Genomic DNA, 13,448 nt, shown 5'->3' on the forward strand with positions numbered 1-13,448 from the left:
ATTCTTATATTTTACATTGACGGTGCCTCATTTCTTACTCCCCTTTACCTCTCCCTTCTTCCTCTATCCTCTGATTTGTGTTACTGGCTCTTGTGGGTTTTTTATATTTATATTTCATCATCTTCATCCATCTATTAACTTGTTTAAAAGTGTGATCCCAAGAATATTTGTGGTTAAACCATACTCCAACGCTGAAATAAATCTCTTATTGGTTCTAGAATTTTTTTCGAATGGAGCGTATTCTATTGGGAGCAGCAGTCAATATAGTTTTTGGCATAAATCCAGTAATTAAGTTTTTTTTTTTTCTATCACGTCATTATGTTTGACTACTTTCTACCTATTTCACCTTGTTTGTGCCATTTTTGTTCATATTTGCTGCATTGTGTAGGACAAATTGGATATATTTGCATACTTGTACATGTAACTTAGATGTGTATATGCATGTATATACAGTATATATGTATATTTGAATTGCATTTACATCTCAAAGGGGAGAATAATATTAACAGAATTCTAATTTTACATCTGTGAATCAATATGAATGTGTTCGGTTGCTGAATAAATAGATTTTTATTATTATGTTTCTAATGCCTATATGTAATATATTGTTTTACATACACTCTCACATTACACACATATCACCTTGGCACGCTTCCACAGCTTATGCTCTTCTGAGAATGCAGCTTTTTACATATCATTTCATGTTAAAACCCAGATTTTTTTTTTACAACTCTGTGTAATAGCGAATATATATATATAATACATTCTCAACACCTTGTGTTTACCATTGATTTTTAAGTAAAGATGCTGTGATTGCTATAAACAATGAAAGAGTTTGGTGTAAACTGTAACAGTCAGTTGATTCTTGACTGGAAGGTGTGCCGTCAGTTCACACAGTCCAAACATACTGACTCACTAAGCAGCAGGGAAACGTCCTTCAGTATATGTCCCTCCTGCTTCTGAGCAATGTCTCCATCAATCACCTGCAGTCAATCCGCTATTTGGAGGCATCAAACAGAATATAGTTATTAATGTTCATTTAGCTAATAATTTGTGTAATAGTAATGCTCAGCTATGTTAACATTCTTGACAGTGCAAATAATCACAGGGATTGATGAAAATGAAAGAGTTTATTGGAAATAAATCAGTGCATGTGATAACGTGAAGTTCTCCTTGCTTTGGACAGCTATACACTTGAAGTCAGTCACAAAACATTGTGTCATCATACTGATCTTTTTATTCTAATCAGCAATCCACATCAACTAATTTTTTTTTTTTTTAATTTGTTTGTTTGGTATTTTTACTTGTTCAATCCAGTAATAAAAAACAAATAAGGCCTTTATCAAACAAAACTCAGCTCTATGGGCAATTGTTCTTAAAAAATACCCAAGCAACCAAGCAATATGGTCAAATAGTGGCCAATTATACACTTGGCGAATGTTTTAACTTTCATATGTATGACAACTGAGAAGAATTGATTTAAAAATGAATTAATTGACAAAAATTTGATGATTGCTCAGAAAAGGAGTGGATATCATGCTATTGAAAAACAATGAAACAATGGAAAATAATGGTGGCAACACATCTGTGTGATTAGCTGCTAAAGTTCCTAGTCTTTTTTTTATATTAGATTAGATTAGATTAGATTAGATTACATCAGATTAGATTAGATTCAACTTTACTGTCATTGTATACGTCATAGATACAAAGCAACAAATCTCAGTGCTATCCTACCCTTATGCCAACCATGGAACAGAAGTGTGTAAAGTGAGAGATGCATTTTTACAGGAGCCCTATTTCCTGCTAAAACCTTCCAGTGGACTGTTTCTGTGACTAAAACAGAGCTAAATGAAGAAAGATTAGAGAACTTCATTACTTTAAATCAATGGCAATATTGCCTTAACAAAAAATAAAGTGGTGTGTAATGATGGCTCCTCTGCTTCCAGGTGGAAAAAGAACCATTAGACTCAGTCGTAAATTTTATCAAACTACATAATAGAAATGTGTGAGATATGATTTGTTATTTCCACTGTTTAATGTTCCGTAATGACTACTCATTATTTTATCACAGTAATTATTGCAGTGTAACAGGTTGTATTTATACTGGGAAAAAAGAGCCATTGCCATTAACATGCCCGCTGATGACAACACAGCCATAAAAACCCTGCATGGGTCCCTGGTGGATCGTTGACTCCGATGCTCTGTGAAAGCATTTAAACATTTTGAGTGATGGTAAGCCACTAGCACGAGTTAGAACAGGCATTTAGAGAATTTGTCTTTGTACGTCCTTTTATCATTATTTAATGTAGCCGATGTCGCCAGCTTTAATTTTGTGAACAATTTCAGATGCAGAAATATTCACTCTCCTACACTGTCTCTTTATCCCACAATTCCTCTTAGACTGAGCAATACTTTATGATAGCTGGGACAAGAGTATTTAACAGTAATTTGCTCCACAGATATATTCTAGTATGATATTTCTCATTATGGACCTACTACGTTGAAATTATCATTTACATTCAATTTAATTTAATCATACATTATGCCTGTGAGATTACTGAATCAAGTAAAATTGTTAAATGAAAACATTTTAGGTATGAAATCATCCTAAATAGATGTAATATGGTGTTTTCTCGTCACTATTAATTTTACTATGACTTGTCGTTCCATCTGTCTTCCAGCTTTTCCTTTGAGGGGTGAGTGAGGGGTGTAAACGGGCTGAGGTGATTGAGAATGCTCTAACGCTGTAGGACTGAAGCCCCCTGAGTAAAATGAGGGTTTGGTGTAAAAGAAGCCGGATCCAATTTTCTCTGGTGGCAACACGTCTCGTTTATTCTGTTTTGATGGACAACAATCACAAACATTGCTCTCCTATCCAGCTTCAGAGTTTATATTCACGCGTACACCTTCCACTGAGCTATGGAACCAGCTATAATGTTCACTCACTGTCAAATTCTATTCTCATAAGGGAGGTATATTCACCCCCCCCCCTTCTTATTTTCCTTGTTTCTCAGCAGTGCTGGATTGCCACAGAGGACGAAGACCATGACTGACAGCCAGGCGAGCTGAAGAGGCCTGTCACTCATCTTCCTATCAGCGTGTCAGAGGACTATCTCCTCACTTATCCCCTCTTCTTCCTCCTTCTCCTTCACCATTCTGCTCTCTTCCTCAACCCTCTCCTCTTATTTCCTCAATGGGATGGTGACCTCGCCACCCTTTGCAGTTACCACCACTCCAGAAACCTGAAAGTGACAAATATTAAAGACAGACCCTCGCTCCGTCTGACTGGAGTTTGGCATGCCTCCACACTCCAGTTGAGTGAGTTGTAATAAGTGGAATTAAAAGAAGGATCCCCTGGTTGCACACCTCCCTAAGAAGGAGCTGAAAGAGGAACAGTCATGCGTTTCCATTTTGCATTGACGCTGCAGGCGCTGTGGACCGGTGTTTGCCAAGCGGCTATGCAACACTACCCTGCAGCATGGGGCCACTACGATGTGTGTAAGTCCCAGATTTACTCAGATGAAGGCTTAACCTGGGACTACATGGCCTGCCAGCCAGAGGCAGCAGACATGACCCAGTACCTGAAGGTTTATCTGGATCCCCCCAACATCACCTGTGGAGACCCCCCAGAGACTTACTGTGCCCTGGTGAGTATGCACAAAAATGAAGACAGTGTAAAAAAATTGCATATTTATTGAAGAAATTCCATGTCTAGGTTCCATATCTGTTTATGTATCATGTGAATACTCGACTTGTTCTCACCCCACAGACGTGACAGACATTTTAAAAGCCTGTGTGACTCAGATATGATTCTGTGGCTGGAAACATGGTGGCTTTTTCCCATTGACGTCATTCGTCTTCTGTTCAGAGACCTGCTTCTCAGTGTGCACTGCAAACACAGTCCGATATACTGTTTACTCGCAGAAAACACTAACTGTGTCATGTGACTTTAAAAATGAAAACACAAAATCAGCTCAGCCCACATCAGACATAACCACATACATGTATATGCACACATAATAACACAGTTCACTCTGTTGTGATTTCAAAGTAGAGACCTCCCAGCACAGTTCTTTGGTTGCATCACTGACTCGTTAGCAGAATTGGATGAGAGACCTGAAACTTCACTCTCTGGCTGAAGTTCGCAGGTGGACTAAAAATATAACAGCAAGCATGAGACCTTAAGTGGAACACTATTTTAAGCACTGATGCAGATGCTTGTTGTTTTCGGTCTGCATTATACAGTATATGCCCATTCTGTATTTTGAGTCTTACTTTGTGTCTTTGATTCGCATGCATTGTTGGTGCATTGGTCTTCCTCAAAATGTTGCATTTGTTGTAAACAAGTGACATTTTTTGCCTTCGAGACTATTATTCATTATGATAGCAACATGGCGCAGTAGCCTCTTTTCTATAGTTAGAGCTGATTTCCAACCTTTTGCTCACTCCTGTCTTGTTTTATGCCTCTCCGGTCTATTCCTGAGTTTGCAGCGTCTTTGTCCTCATCAAGTCAAAAACTTGTGATCAGAGCTACTGTAAACCACGTCAGGAATATGTTCCCCATCATCAAACTGCCCTCTGGAAGACACTTAGGCTTTAGAACCTGATGTCACTGTCAGCTCATCCATCTCATTACAACGCTGCTAAGAAGTGCCACACTGCAGGATTTGAAACTTTAATACAAATATAAAAATGATGCTTAATACCTGTATTTAAATGAAAATTGCCAGCAAAGAATTGTTTGTTTGTTTGTTTGTTTGTTTGTTTAAACAGTACAGGGTAAAGTCACTGAATTCCTCTATACAAATACTGAATAATTGTAATATCTGTCTGTAGCAGCCTTGAATTGAATATGTAAAGGTCAGTTTTTTTTTAATAGTTTTAGACAGTTTTTGGGCATTGAAATATTTTAAACGTATTTTTTGAAAACTTGAAATAGTTATGTAGCTTTGATTGTCCTAACCTTCTTCTTTGAGTTCCTCTGTCTCATGCCCAGAAACTCATTCCTCATATTAAAGGTCACCATTTAAAGAAAGCTGTTCAGAGAAGTTGTAGATTTAGCAGCTACAGTTAGCCGCTAGGGTTAGCAGCAGTTAGCGGTTACTATTTGTTTGGATTCGGAAATTAACATGGACCATTGATCAATTCATATTTGATCATTTTATTTAATTTTGGTTTCAAGAAACTAAAATGCAATATTTTTGGAATCACTGTACAAATCTGCCACCATTGTTGATAAAAAGTTCAACATTGTTGCACATCAGTAAAGTGTGATGACCTGAAAACTGGTATTTTGTGTGACAAGAGGAACTTCAAAATAAAAGGCAGTGATTGCTAAATTGTTTTACCCTTTGACGTTCATGCGGTGCAGTTGATTCCGCAAATTACATTGCAATCAAGAAAATCACAAATTCTTGATAGAGCTGAAAATAAAATGAGATGCATATTAGGTCAAGTATTTAATTAGCAACCCGCCCTCCTCCTTATTCCAGGTCCTTTTCACTTTTAAACTCACAACTGGTCGCCTCAGATTAACGCTAAATGATGAATCCATTTTGGGCCGTCGCATGTTAGTAAGTCATCAAAGATTCTCTCAGAACAAATGTACTCCTCAACAGCTTCAAGAGCTCTTTGATAAATAGTGAGATCTTCCAGGAAAAGTAGTAACTTTAGGAGTATAAATAGACAGTTGCCATAAGCAGAAAGGAAGCTGTGAGTAGACACGGAGGAACAGAGAGGGATTAACAAAATACAGATGACAAAGAGTGCAAATGATCAAGAGAAGCAAGAGGGAGTGAACACGGGGGGGGGGGGGTGGAGACTCGGAGGACTATGTGTAAAGCATACAGTGACTGAGGAACTAATATCTACTGCGTGGGGCGGGTTGGAGCCTCTGAAATGTGAATAATTCAACGTGTTTTGTAGCTAATGTGTTTTATTCATAGGACATATTATTCAGCCCAACATCTCTCAGGCACTTTTGAAAAATGCTGACTCCCTTGATCAGACAAGGTTGGTTGAAAGCAAAGGGTGTTTGTGGGAAATTGGGGCGGGCTGGTTGTCGATGGAGGAGGATAGTATAATATCAGGGAGGCCATTGTCAAAATGAGGTCACCCTCCTATCTTGGACCGATTGGCTCTGTGACCTTTGATTGATCCACATTTGAACCTGGTGCTCATTTGTGCAGGAACTGTGGGTGAATCCTGGATGAACGGTGTTCACACGTCTAGCGGAACCGTTTTATTTCTGGATGCATGGTTAAAAGTGAATTTATTACCATCATTGCCGGCTTGCTTACAGTCTGATGATCACTAATTGAATCAGGGAGAGTTTGCTCCACGCTGTCGCCCTCATGTCTCCAGTACTCAATGTGGTAAGAGTGCTTCAATTAAACAGGCAGTGGTCAGCTTCCGCATAACCATTTCCTCTCTCTGCTGTACTGTACTCATCACAAATCACACAAACATCAGTGAAATATGACCCCTTGCCGCTTACCATTGAGTCCAATTCGCTGCAATTGGTTTATGTTTACCCCAAGGCAGCACTGTGGCTCCAAGTCAACATTGGAACAATTATTATTGATATTTCAGCTACTCTGGATGCCAATACCCCACTGCAATGCCAATAGTGGTTTGTATCATAAGTCAGATCATTGCAGATTTGAAGCAATTAGCATTAGGCTGTGTTATTGGAGAATTTCATCTCTCTGGTAATTGATTTTGTGCTCATGGAGGCTGGTGTATTTTAAAGCCTTGTGTCTGCTTCCTGGAGTGCTAAAGGTAACGGACACCACACAGAGACAGGGAGAGACGCAGGAGCTCCAAGGCGTGGTGCTTATGAGTGTGGTTATCTCAGGTTGCGGCCTTCATCGCCATCACACACACACACACACACACACACACACACACACACACACACACACACACACACACACACACACACACACACACACACACACACACACACACACACACACAAACACACAGACCTGCGTGCATGCTCACACTCCCTCCCCAGTGAAGGCTTTTCATTCTCCTTCTAGCCCCATGACCTTTTCAACAGCAATAAGCTGGCATTCGCTGAACTCTGAGGCAAAAATCTGCCATCATATGAGATGACACCTTCCCCTCCAGTTAGACTCAGACTAGCCTTTAAAAGCCAGGACAGGTCCCAAAGCTTCAACCAGTTTATGATTGAGTTTGTGCAAAAATATAGTAGAAAAATATATGTACTATTGTGGAGGAAGCTGTTTCTGTTTAGATACTAAAAGGCTGTGTGTTGCCGGAAATCCTCAGTCTTGAGAATATAAAAACAAGACCTTTTGACCTAGTAAGTGCACATAATTATAGTATGTTGCATTTAGAAGTTGATGCTGGCTGAGAAAGGTAGATTTAATTTAATTGTGACTGTTGTCTCTTTATTTAACTCCATCTAGCTCTTGTGCCATTTATAGAAAGACTCTCAAGGGAATTATGTGTATACCATCTCCTGCACAGGTTCAAACTGCAGTAAACTGTCTCCAACACGTTGATACACAGCTTTGATTCACATGTGGTTAAATATAGAAGAACATTTCTAGGTGTAATATCATCATTCAAACCTTACATGTGTGTAAATGTGTAAGCATCCCAAGTCCTTGCTCAGCACGTACTGCATGTCTCAATTTGTGTCGTCAACTGGCGAACAGGAAATACCTGAGTCACGGCTGGCCAGGGTCTGTTTTACAGCCTCAAATCAAAGAGAAGAAACCAAAGAGATTAAAAAATGATGCATTGGATTAAAATTTCCAGCTTTTGTCTCGACTGTCAGATTTATTTATTTAATTGAAATATGTGTGCAGAATATATCAGATTTTGCTGTAAGGTTGTGCTGTGGCTCTTCAAATCCCTGCTCAACTCTAAATGCAATTTATTAAGGAATTCTGAAGAAATATAGATGAATTACAATAAAAAAATATTTTCCGGTAACATTTTCCTCATGCAGTGCAGTGTAACTATGAGCTGGGTTTCCTTACACTGTTCATTTCACACCTGTGGTTTACTGGATGAACAATTAATACTAACAAAGGAAGCACAAGCTTGTTTCTGTGGTGAACATAAAGGGAAGTGTTGTCTTTGTTCTGCAGGTTGGGTTGTTCTTTATCAGCTCCAAGAAAATTCTGTAAGCTATATTTATTTCAAAATGGTTGTATTCAGGGTGCAATTTGTCAAAAAAAAAAAAGAAAAAAGAAAGAAAGAAAGGGGTTGTGGGGTGATTACTTTCTTTTTTTTTTTGTCATTAAAAAAACAAGCAATCCACAGACAGGCCTAATTCTTTTTTTAGGTTAAAGGTAGACCATGTGAGCCTAAACTCTGACCAGTTGAAAATTAATATTTAACACAAACTTAAGAAGACATTACATACTTAAATCCATGGTCCTGTGGCCTAATTAGGCTTGAGCTCCATGGATAAGGGCCAATCACAGCAACATTGCAAGAGGATTTAACCTAATGTGAACAGACTGTAAAACATAACATTAAAATCCCATATATTAAAATTTCAACATACTGAATAATGTCAGAATAATATCAGACTCAGTGAGCAGTCTGCTCTCATGTCAGATTTCATGTGCCCTTTTATTCACATCGCTGCAAACTTCTGAGCAGGGAATGAACCCATGATGTATTGAAATGTGTGGGGACGTTCACCAACATTGAGACTGATGACAGTTCGGGTCAGGTTGAAAGTTATGTTGGGGTGCCCCCCCCCCCCCGGATGAAATTAATTTACAATAGCAGAGGTAGAGATGTAAAAAACAAAAGGGGTTGGAATATATTGCTGCTTTTTTGTCATATTCATTCATTTATTCATCGTCTACAGCTTCATCCGCTGTGGCGGGAGCTGGAGCCGTTCCCAACTGACTGAGGGCGTGAGGCAGGGGAAACACCGGGCGACACGCCAGTGCACCGCAGGTGTCATATTTTAAGCAAATTAAAATAGTGGTCATAATTAGAGAACCGTCAGGTGTTTCAGGTATCATATTACTAAATTTGGCACTTTTGTGTATTATACCTAGATTTATGTCATGTCATGTCAACTTTTATAGTCTTTTAGACAGTTTTGAATGCTTGTGAACTCTTGTGTTTACAAGCCCTCTTTTATTATCCCAGTCAAATTCCCAAGTACAATATCATAGGCTCTTGTTAGTAACATAGAGCCACACATTTTTCTTTTTGCCGTCTCTATGCGTATGTAATAAAAATAATAAATACAAGAAACTTTTTTCTGAGTTCATACTCCAGTCATTAATAACTTAAAAGAAATGAAAGGACGCTCAGGTTTCTAGTAGATTTACTTTGTGATATACAGTTTAAACCTGACCTTTCCTAGGCTGATCCTGATTAGAGGTTTCTGCTGGACAGTGGGCTCCATGCCACCCACCTCTCGCTTATACACTATGTCGCCTCTTTACAGGCTCCACACTGACATTTCCTTGAGGAACGAGTGCGCTGTCAGCAGCAATATGTCTCATTTCATATTGTAACCGTCAGTGTAAGGGTTAGAGGAGGATGAGAGTGAGAGAAAAGAGACGGCAGCTTTTTTTGTGGGGCTGCGGTGTTGTGTGTGACAGTTCACATAGGAACGTGTTTGTATGGGCTTCTTTTGTGAAGCGACAAGATTGGAAAAACAAGCAGATTTTCAGAGCCACTGAGTGACTTTAATGAAAAGTCACATTTCAGGAATAAGGGGCAACTAACCTGAATCATTTATGTGTCTTCATCAAAATAACTCCAAGAATTATTGACTTGGGTTGCAGGATTCTTTTCTTTGTGGTGTAATTGGTCTAATTAATGCTCACAAACAGTTTAATTTTTTCCTCACCTTTCATCACCATAGAGCCCATGAAAACACAGCTGTTCACTAAGACTAGCTTCAGACACAATAACCTCCATCCAACAATGCTGTGATGCTTAATCACTGTACAAGAAGACCTCTAGATTACCCTAAAATACCCACTAATGATCACACACTACCAGGCCATACCTCATCTACCAAATGGAGGCTGAAACGCAGCACACAAATTGAATATATTGATACAACTCCTCAAGAGGTTTTGATTTTTATTGGAAGTAATGTCTTCATCTGTGATTGACAGGTCAGGATGTGTCTGGAAAAAAGTTTATTAGATGCCCAGCTGTGTAATATGACCAGCAATTCAGTGGCAGGCTGTCTCAGGCCTGCAGGCCCATTAAACCACCAGAGAATAACAATGACACTATGATCGGATACTGCATCATATACATAGACAAAACCAAAGTCAGAGTCATTACTGGGAAAAACATGAACAGTTGGATTTACCTGCATTACCACCACACAAGCAAAAGTAACGAAATCAGGATACAGCAAGAATGATGGAACATCATTCACAGCAGCAGTAACGCCTTATAATCATTGTAATCATAATCATGAATTATATGAATTATCATGAACTGAATTTCGTTCGGGATTAATAAAGTATCTATCCATCCATCCATCCATCCATCCACCCATCCATCCATCCATCCATCCATCCATCCATCCATCCATCCATCCATCCATCCATACATCCATCCATCCATCCATCCATCCATCCATCCATCCATCCATCCATCCATCCATCCATCCATCCATCCATCTATCTATCTATCATAGTCATAATACTCACAATATACCGGCTCCGTTTCAGTTCTCTGGAATATCCACTCACAACAAACAGAACTGTCTAAACCCTAAAGCTTAAACAGAGGGAGCAAAAATACAACTAAATAAAAAAACACTAAAACCCCTTAAGATCGCTGGTGATATCAGTCTGGATGGTGACATTACATAAAAATCCATCAAACCAACCAAAGCTGCTCATCATCTGACGAAAAAGTCTTTTATTTATGTAGACTTCAATCACTCTGGTTTCATTTCCAACCAAAGCTTCTTTATGTTCTCTTACGTCAGCCGTTATGCATTATACAGGCTAGCTGGCTTGAGTTCAATTAGCTAGATAGCCCACATTCTGAACACACCACAAATGCTGGGACACTGAGGTCAGCTAGAAGGCTTTGGTGCATCACAGGATGCACCCAGTATGCTGAACTGGAACTTTGATTGGTAAAAAAAAAAAAATCAAAAACAAAAAAATATGAAGGTAAGCAAACAATAACCCAAATTGTCTCGACAGCAGAGGGTATTCACTTGCAATTCTGCAGGTCTCAGGGCAGATATTTCAAGTGGATAGGACTTGTAGAGGCTGTTGTTGCAGCGTTACCATAATGCAATACTTTTCAGTAATATTTTTATAATAAATTCATGTAAAATTGAAATGAATTTTGAAGCCAATAAGAACCACACGGATTCATTTAGACATATTTACACTGTTGTGCAAATAACTGTATTATAATGTTTTTACAACAGTTTTAATCACTCCTTCACAGCACATTACGAGGTTATAGAAGTAGCAGTATAACAGTCACAGCACAGTGTTGCCCCTAATATCAAAAGCACACTTTTTATGTGCTTCCATAGGTTGAAAGCTGTGTTTGAACCATATTTTATTCATGCTGGAGAGACTGTCTGAATATGGTCCAAGCCTTTCAGGCACAACACATCAGTAAGCTCACACAATTGACTTTAAAGTAAAAAGGATTTCATGTTGCCCAAAAATTAAGCCAAAAAATGTCAATGCCCCCCTGCTGTCACCTAAAGCATAAAAACCTCCCTCTTTGTCCTGATAGATGGGACATAGGCCAAAAATATAAATTCAAAAGTGAAAAAAAATCTTAAAACTATATTTAAATTATTTTGTGCCATTGTAGCATACAATTTGAAGCAGGTTGGTTGGAATGGTGAAGAAGTGATTAGATTCTGAAGTGGATTCAGATGAGGGCCCATATTTAGAACTTCGGATTTATTAAAAAAAAATTAAAGCCTTTGCAGAATTAATGCCTTTGACATTGGTTATTTAATTCCATAAAAGGGGTATAAATGTTATGATTGACAGCTGAGCCCTGCAGATAAATGAGTTCGGCAACTGTATGGCCAGGAACTCAACATTTCTGCTGCTCCACACTACTGCATACATTCTGACCCCAAATTACATTATCAGTGCGTCATTGCACTGCCTGTGTCCTGGACTTTGGCAGAAATGTCAACTTTGTCATGACTGACAAAGTCTGGAAAAAGTGGAAAGTAATGTGACATAAAAATCATCATCCTTGCATCCTCAGCATCTCACCTTTCTGCAGATTTGTATGAGGAAGACAAGTGGGTGTGGAATCTTCTGTGTCAGTTATGATGAGCTATCAAATATTATTTATTGAAAACTGCCCTCTTTATTAAAATGCATTTAGCTTGAACTCGCTCACTGGGTTTCCTGAAATGAATATAGAATAACCGACTTTCATTTTGCAGCTTGATACATTCAACTGAAACACTACCAGAACGGCGAGAATAGGACGAATATCATCTAACACAGTACAGAACTGTCAGGCTGTATCGATCTGCCCAATGTGAAATTTATACACATCATGTTCACAGGAGGATCTCATCATGTTCTCTCCAAACCACCCTGAGCCATAAACGTTGCATGAGCACTGGACGCAGTCAGAATTCTTTTATTATTTTCCTATTTTCTCCAAATGCAAATTGTCTTTTCAGATTTTTCATCTCCAACACCAATGCAGAATTGTCAGCCTGTTCAGGCCAGACTCAAGAAAAGTCCATTAAATAGGTGTTGGTAGAAAATCCCAGCCTTCCTGTGAGAAAATGTTATGGCTCAGGCTTGCATGTTTATTTTTCGTTAACTTGCACTACATCTAATTTTTTTCTGGTTTCCTTAATTTCTAAGAGTACATTATAAATCCCACAAAAACTGAAAAAACAAAAATAAAAACTGAAACCAAAAAAAGATTTAAAAAAAAGAAGAAGATGGTAATCTTTGATGTGATCACATCAAAATGTCTCATTTACAGGACTTACAATTTATTTGTACGAAATTATTTGTTTAAAACATTAAACAACTTTATTCCATGTGTTATCATTAGGTTTTACATAATGGATACCATACAATTGACTATAATGGATCTATATAATGGAAAAAGAAGCACAGGATTAAGTAAATAGTGTCCTGCTCTATGTTAAAGCACATATTAAGCAGCCTTCAGGGAATGTAGCCACAAGAGGACACAAGCCAGTGTCTTATTGTGCCGGTCCCAAGCCCGGATAAATACAGAGGGTTGCGTCAGGAAGGGCATCCGGCGTAAAACTTTTGCCAAATCAAAGATGTGAATCAAATCTATAACTTCCATACCGGATCGGTCGAGGCACGGGTTAACAACAACCGCCATCGGCGCTGTTGACCCACAGGGCGCCGGTGGAAATTGGATTACTGTTGGTCGAAGAAGGACAGGAGGAAAGTGCGTTCGTACGAAGAAAGAGA

At 38.7% G+C, this 13,448-nt stretch overlaps 1 protein-coding gene across 13 annotated transcripts in view; it reads left to right on the forward strand.

Annotated features, from left to right (window-relative positions):
* The window catches only part of ntng1a (netrin g1a), a 100,544-nt gene that overhangs the window by 7,489 nt on the left and 79,607 nt on the right, over window positions 1–13,448 (forward strand). For 11 of the 13 annotated variants that reach the window (XM_068304419.1, XM_068304424.1, XM_068304428.1 and 8 more), the window contains exon 2: window positions 3,018–3,647. In XM_068304419.1, the coding sequence (XP_068160520.1) occupies window positions 3,399–3,647 (249 nt within the window). In that variant the 5' untranslated portion in view covers window positions 3,018–3,398. Of the gene's footprint in view, window positions 1–3,014; window positions 3,648–13,448 lie in introns of all 13 variants that reach the window. The other 2 variants (XM_068304422.1, XM_068304421.1) reach the window with 1 other exon arrangement.

Source organism: Antennarius striatus, chromosome 20, assembly GCF_040054535.1.
Source record: "Antennarius striatus isolate MH-2024 chromosome 20, ASM4005453v1, whole genome shotgun sequence".
NCBI lineage: Eukaryota > Metazoa > Chordata > Actinopteri > Lophiiformes > Antennariidae > Antennarius > Antennarius striatus.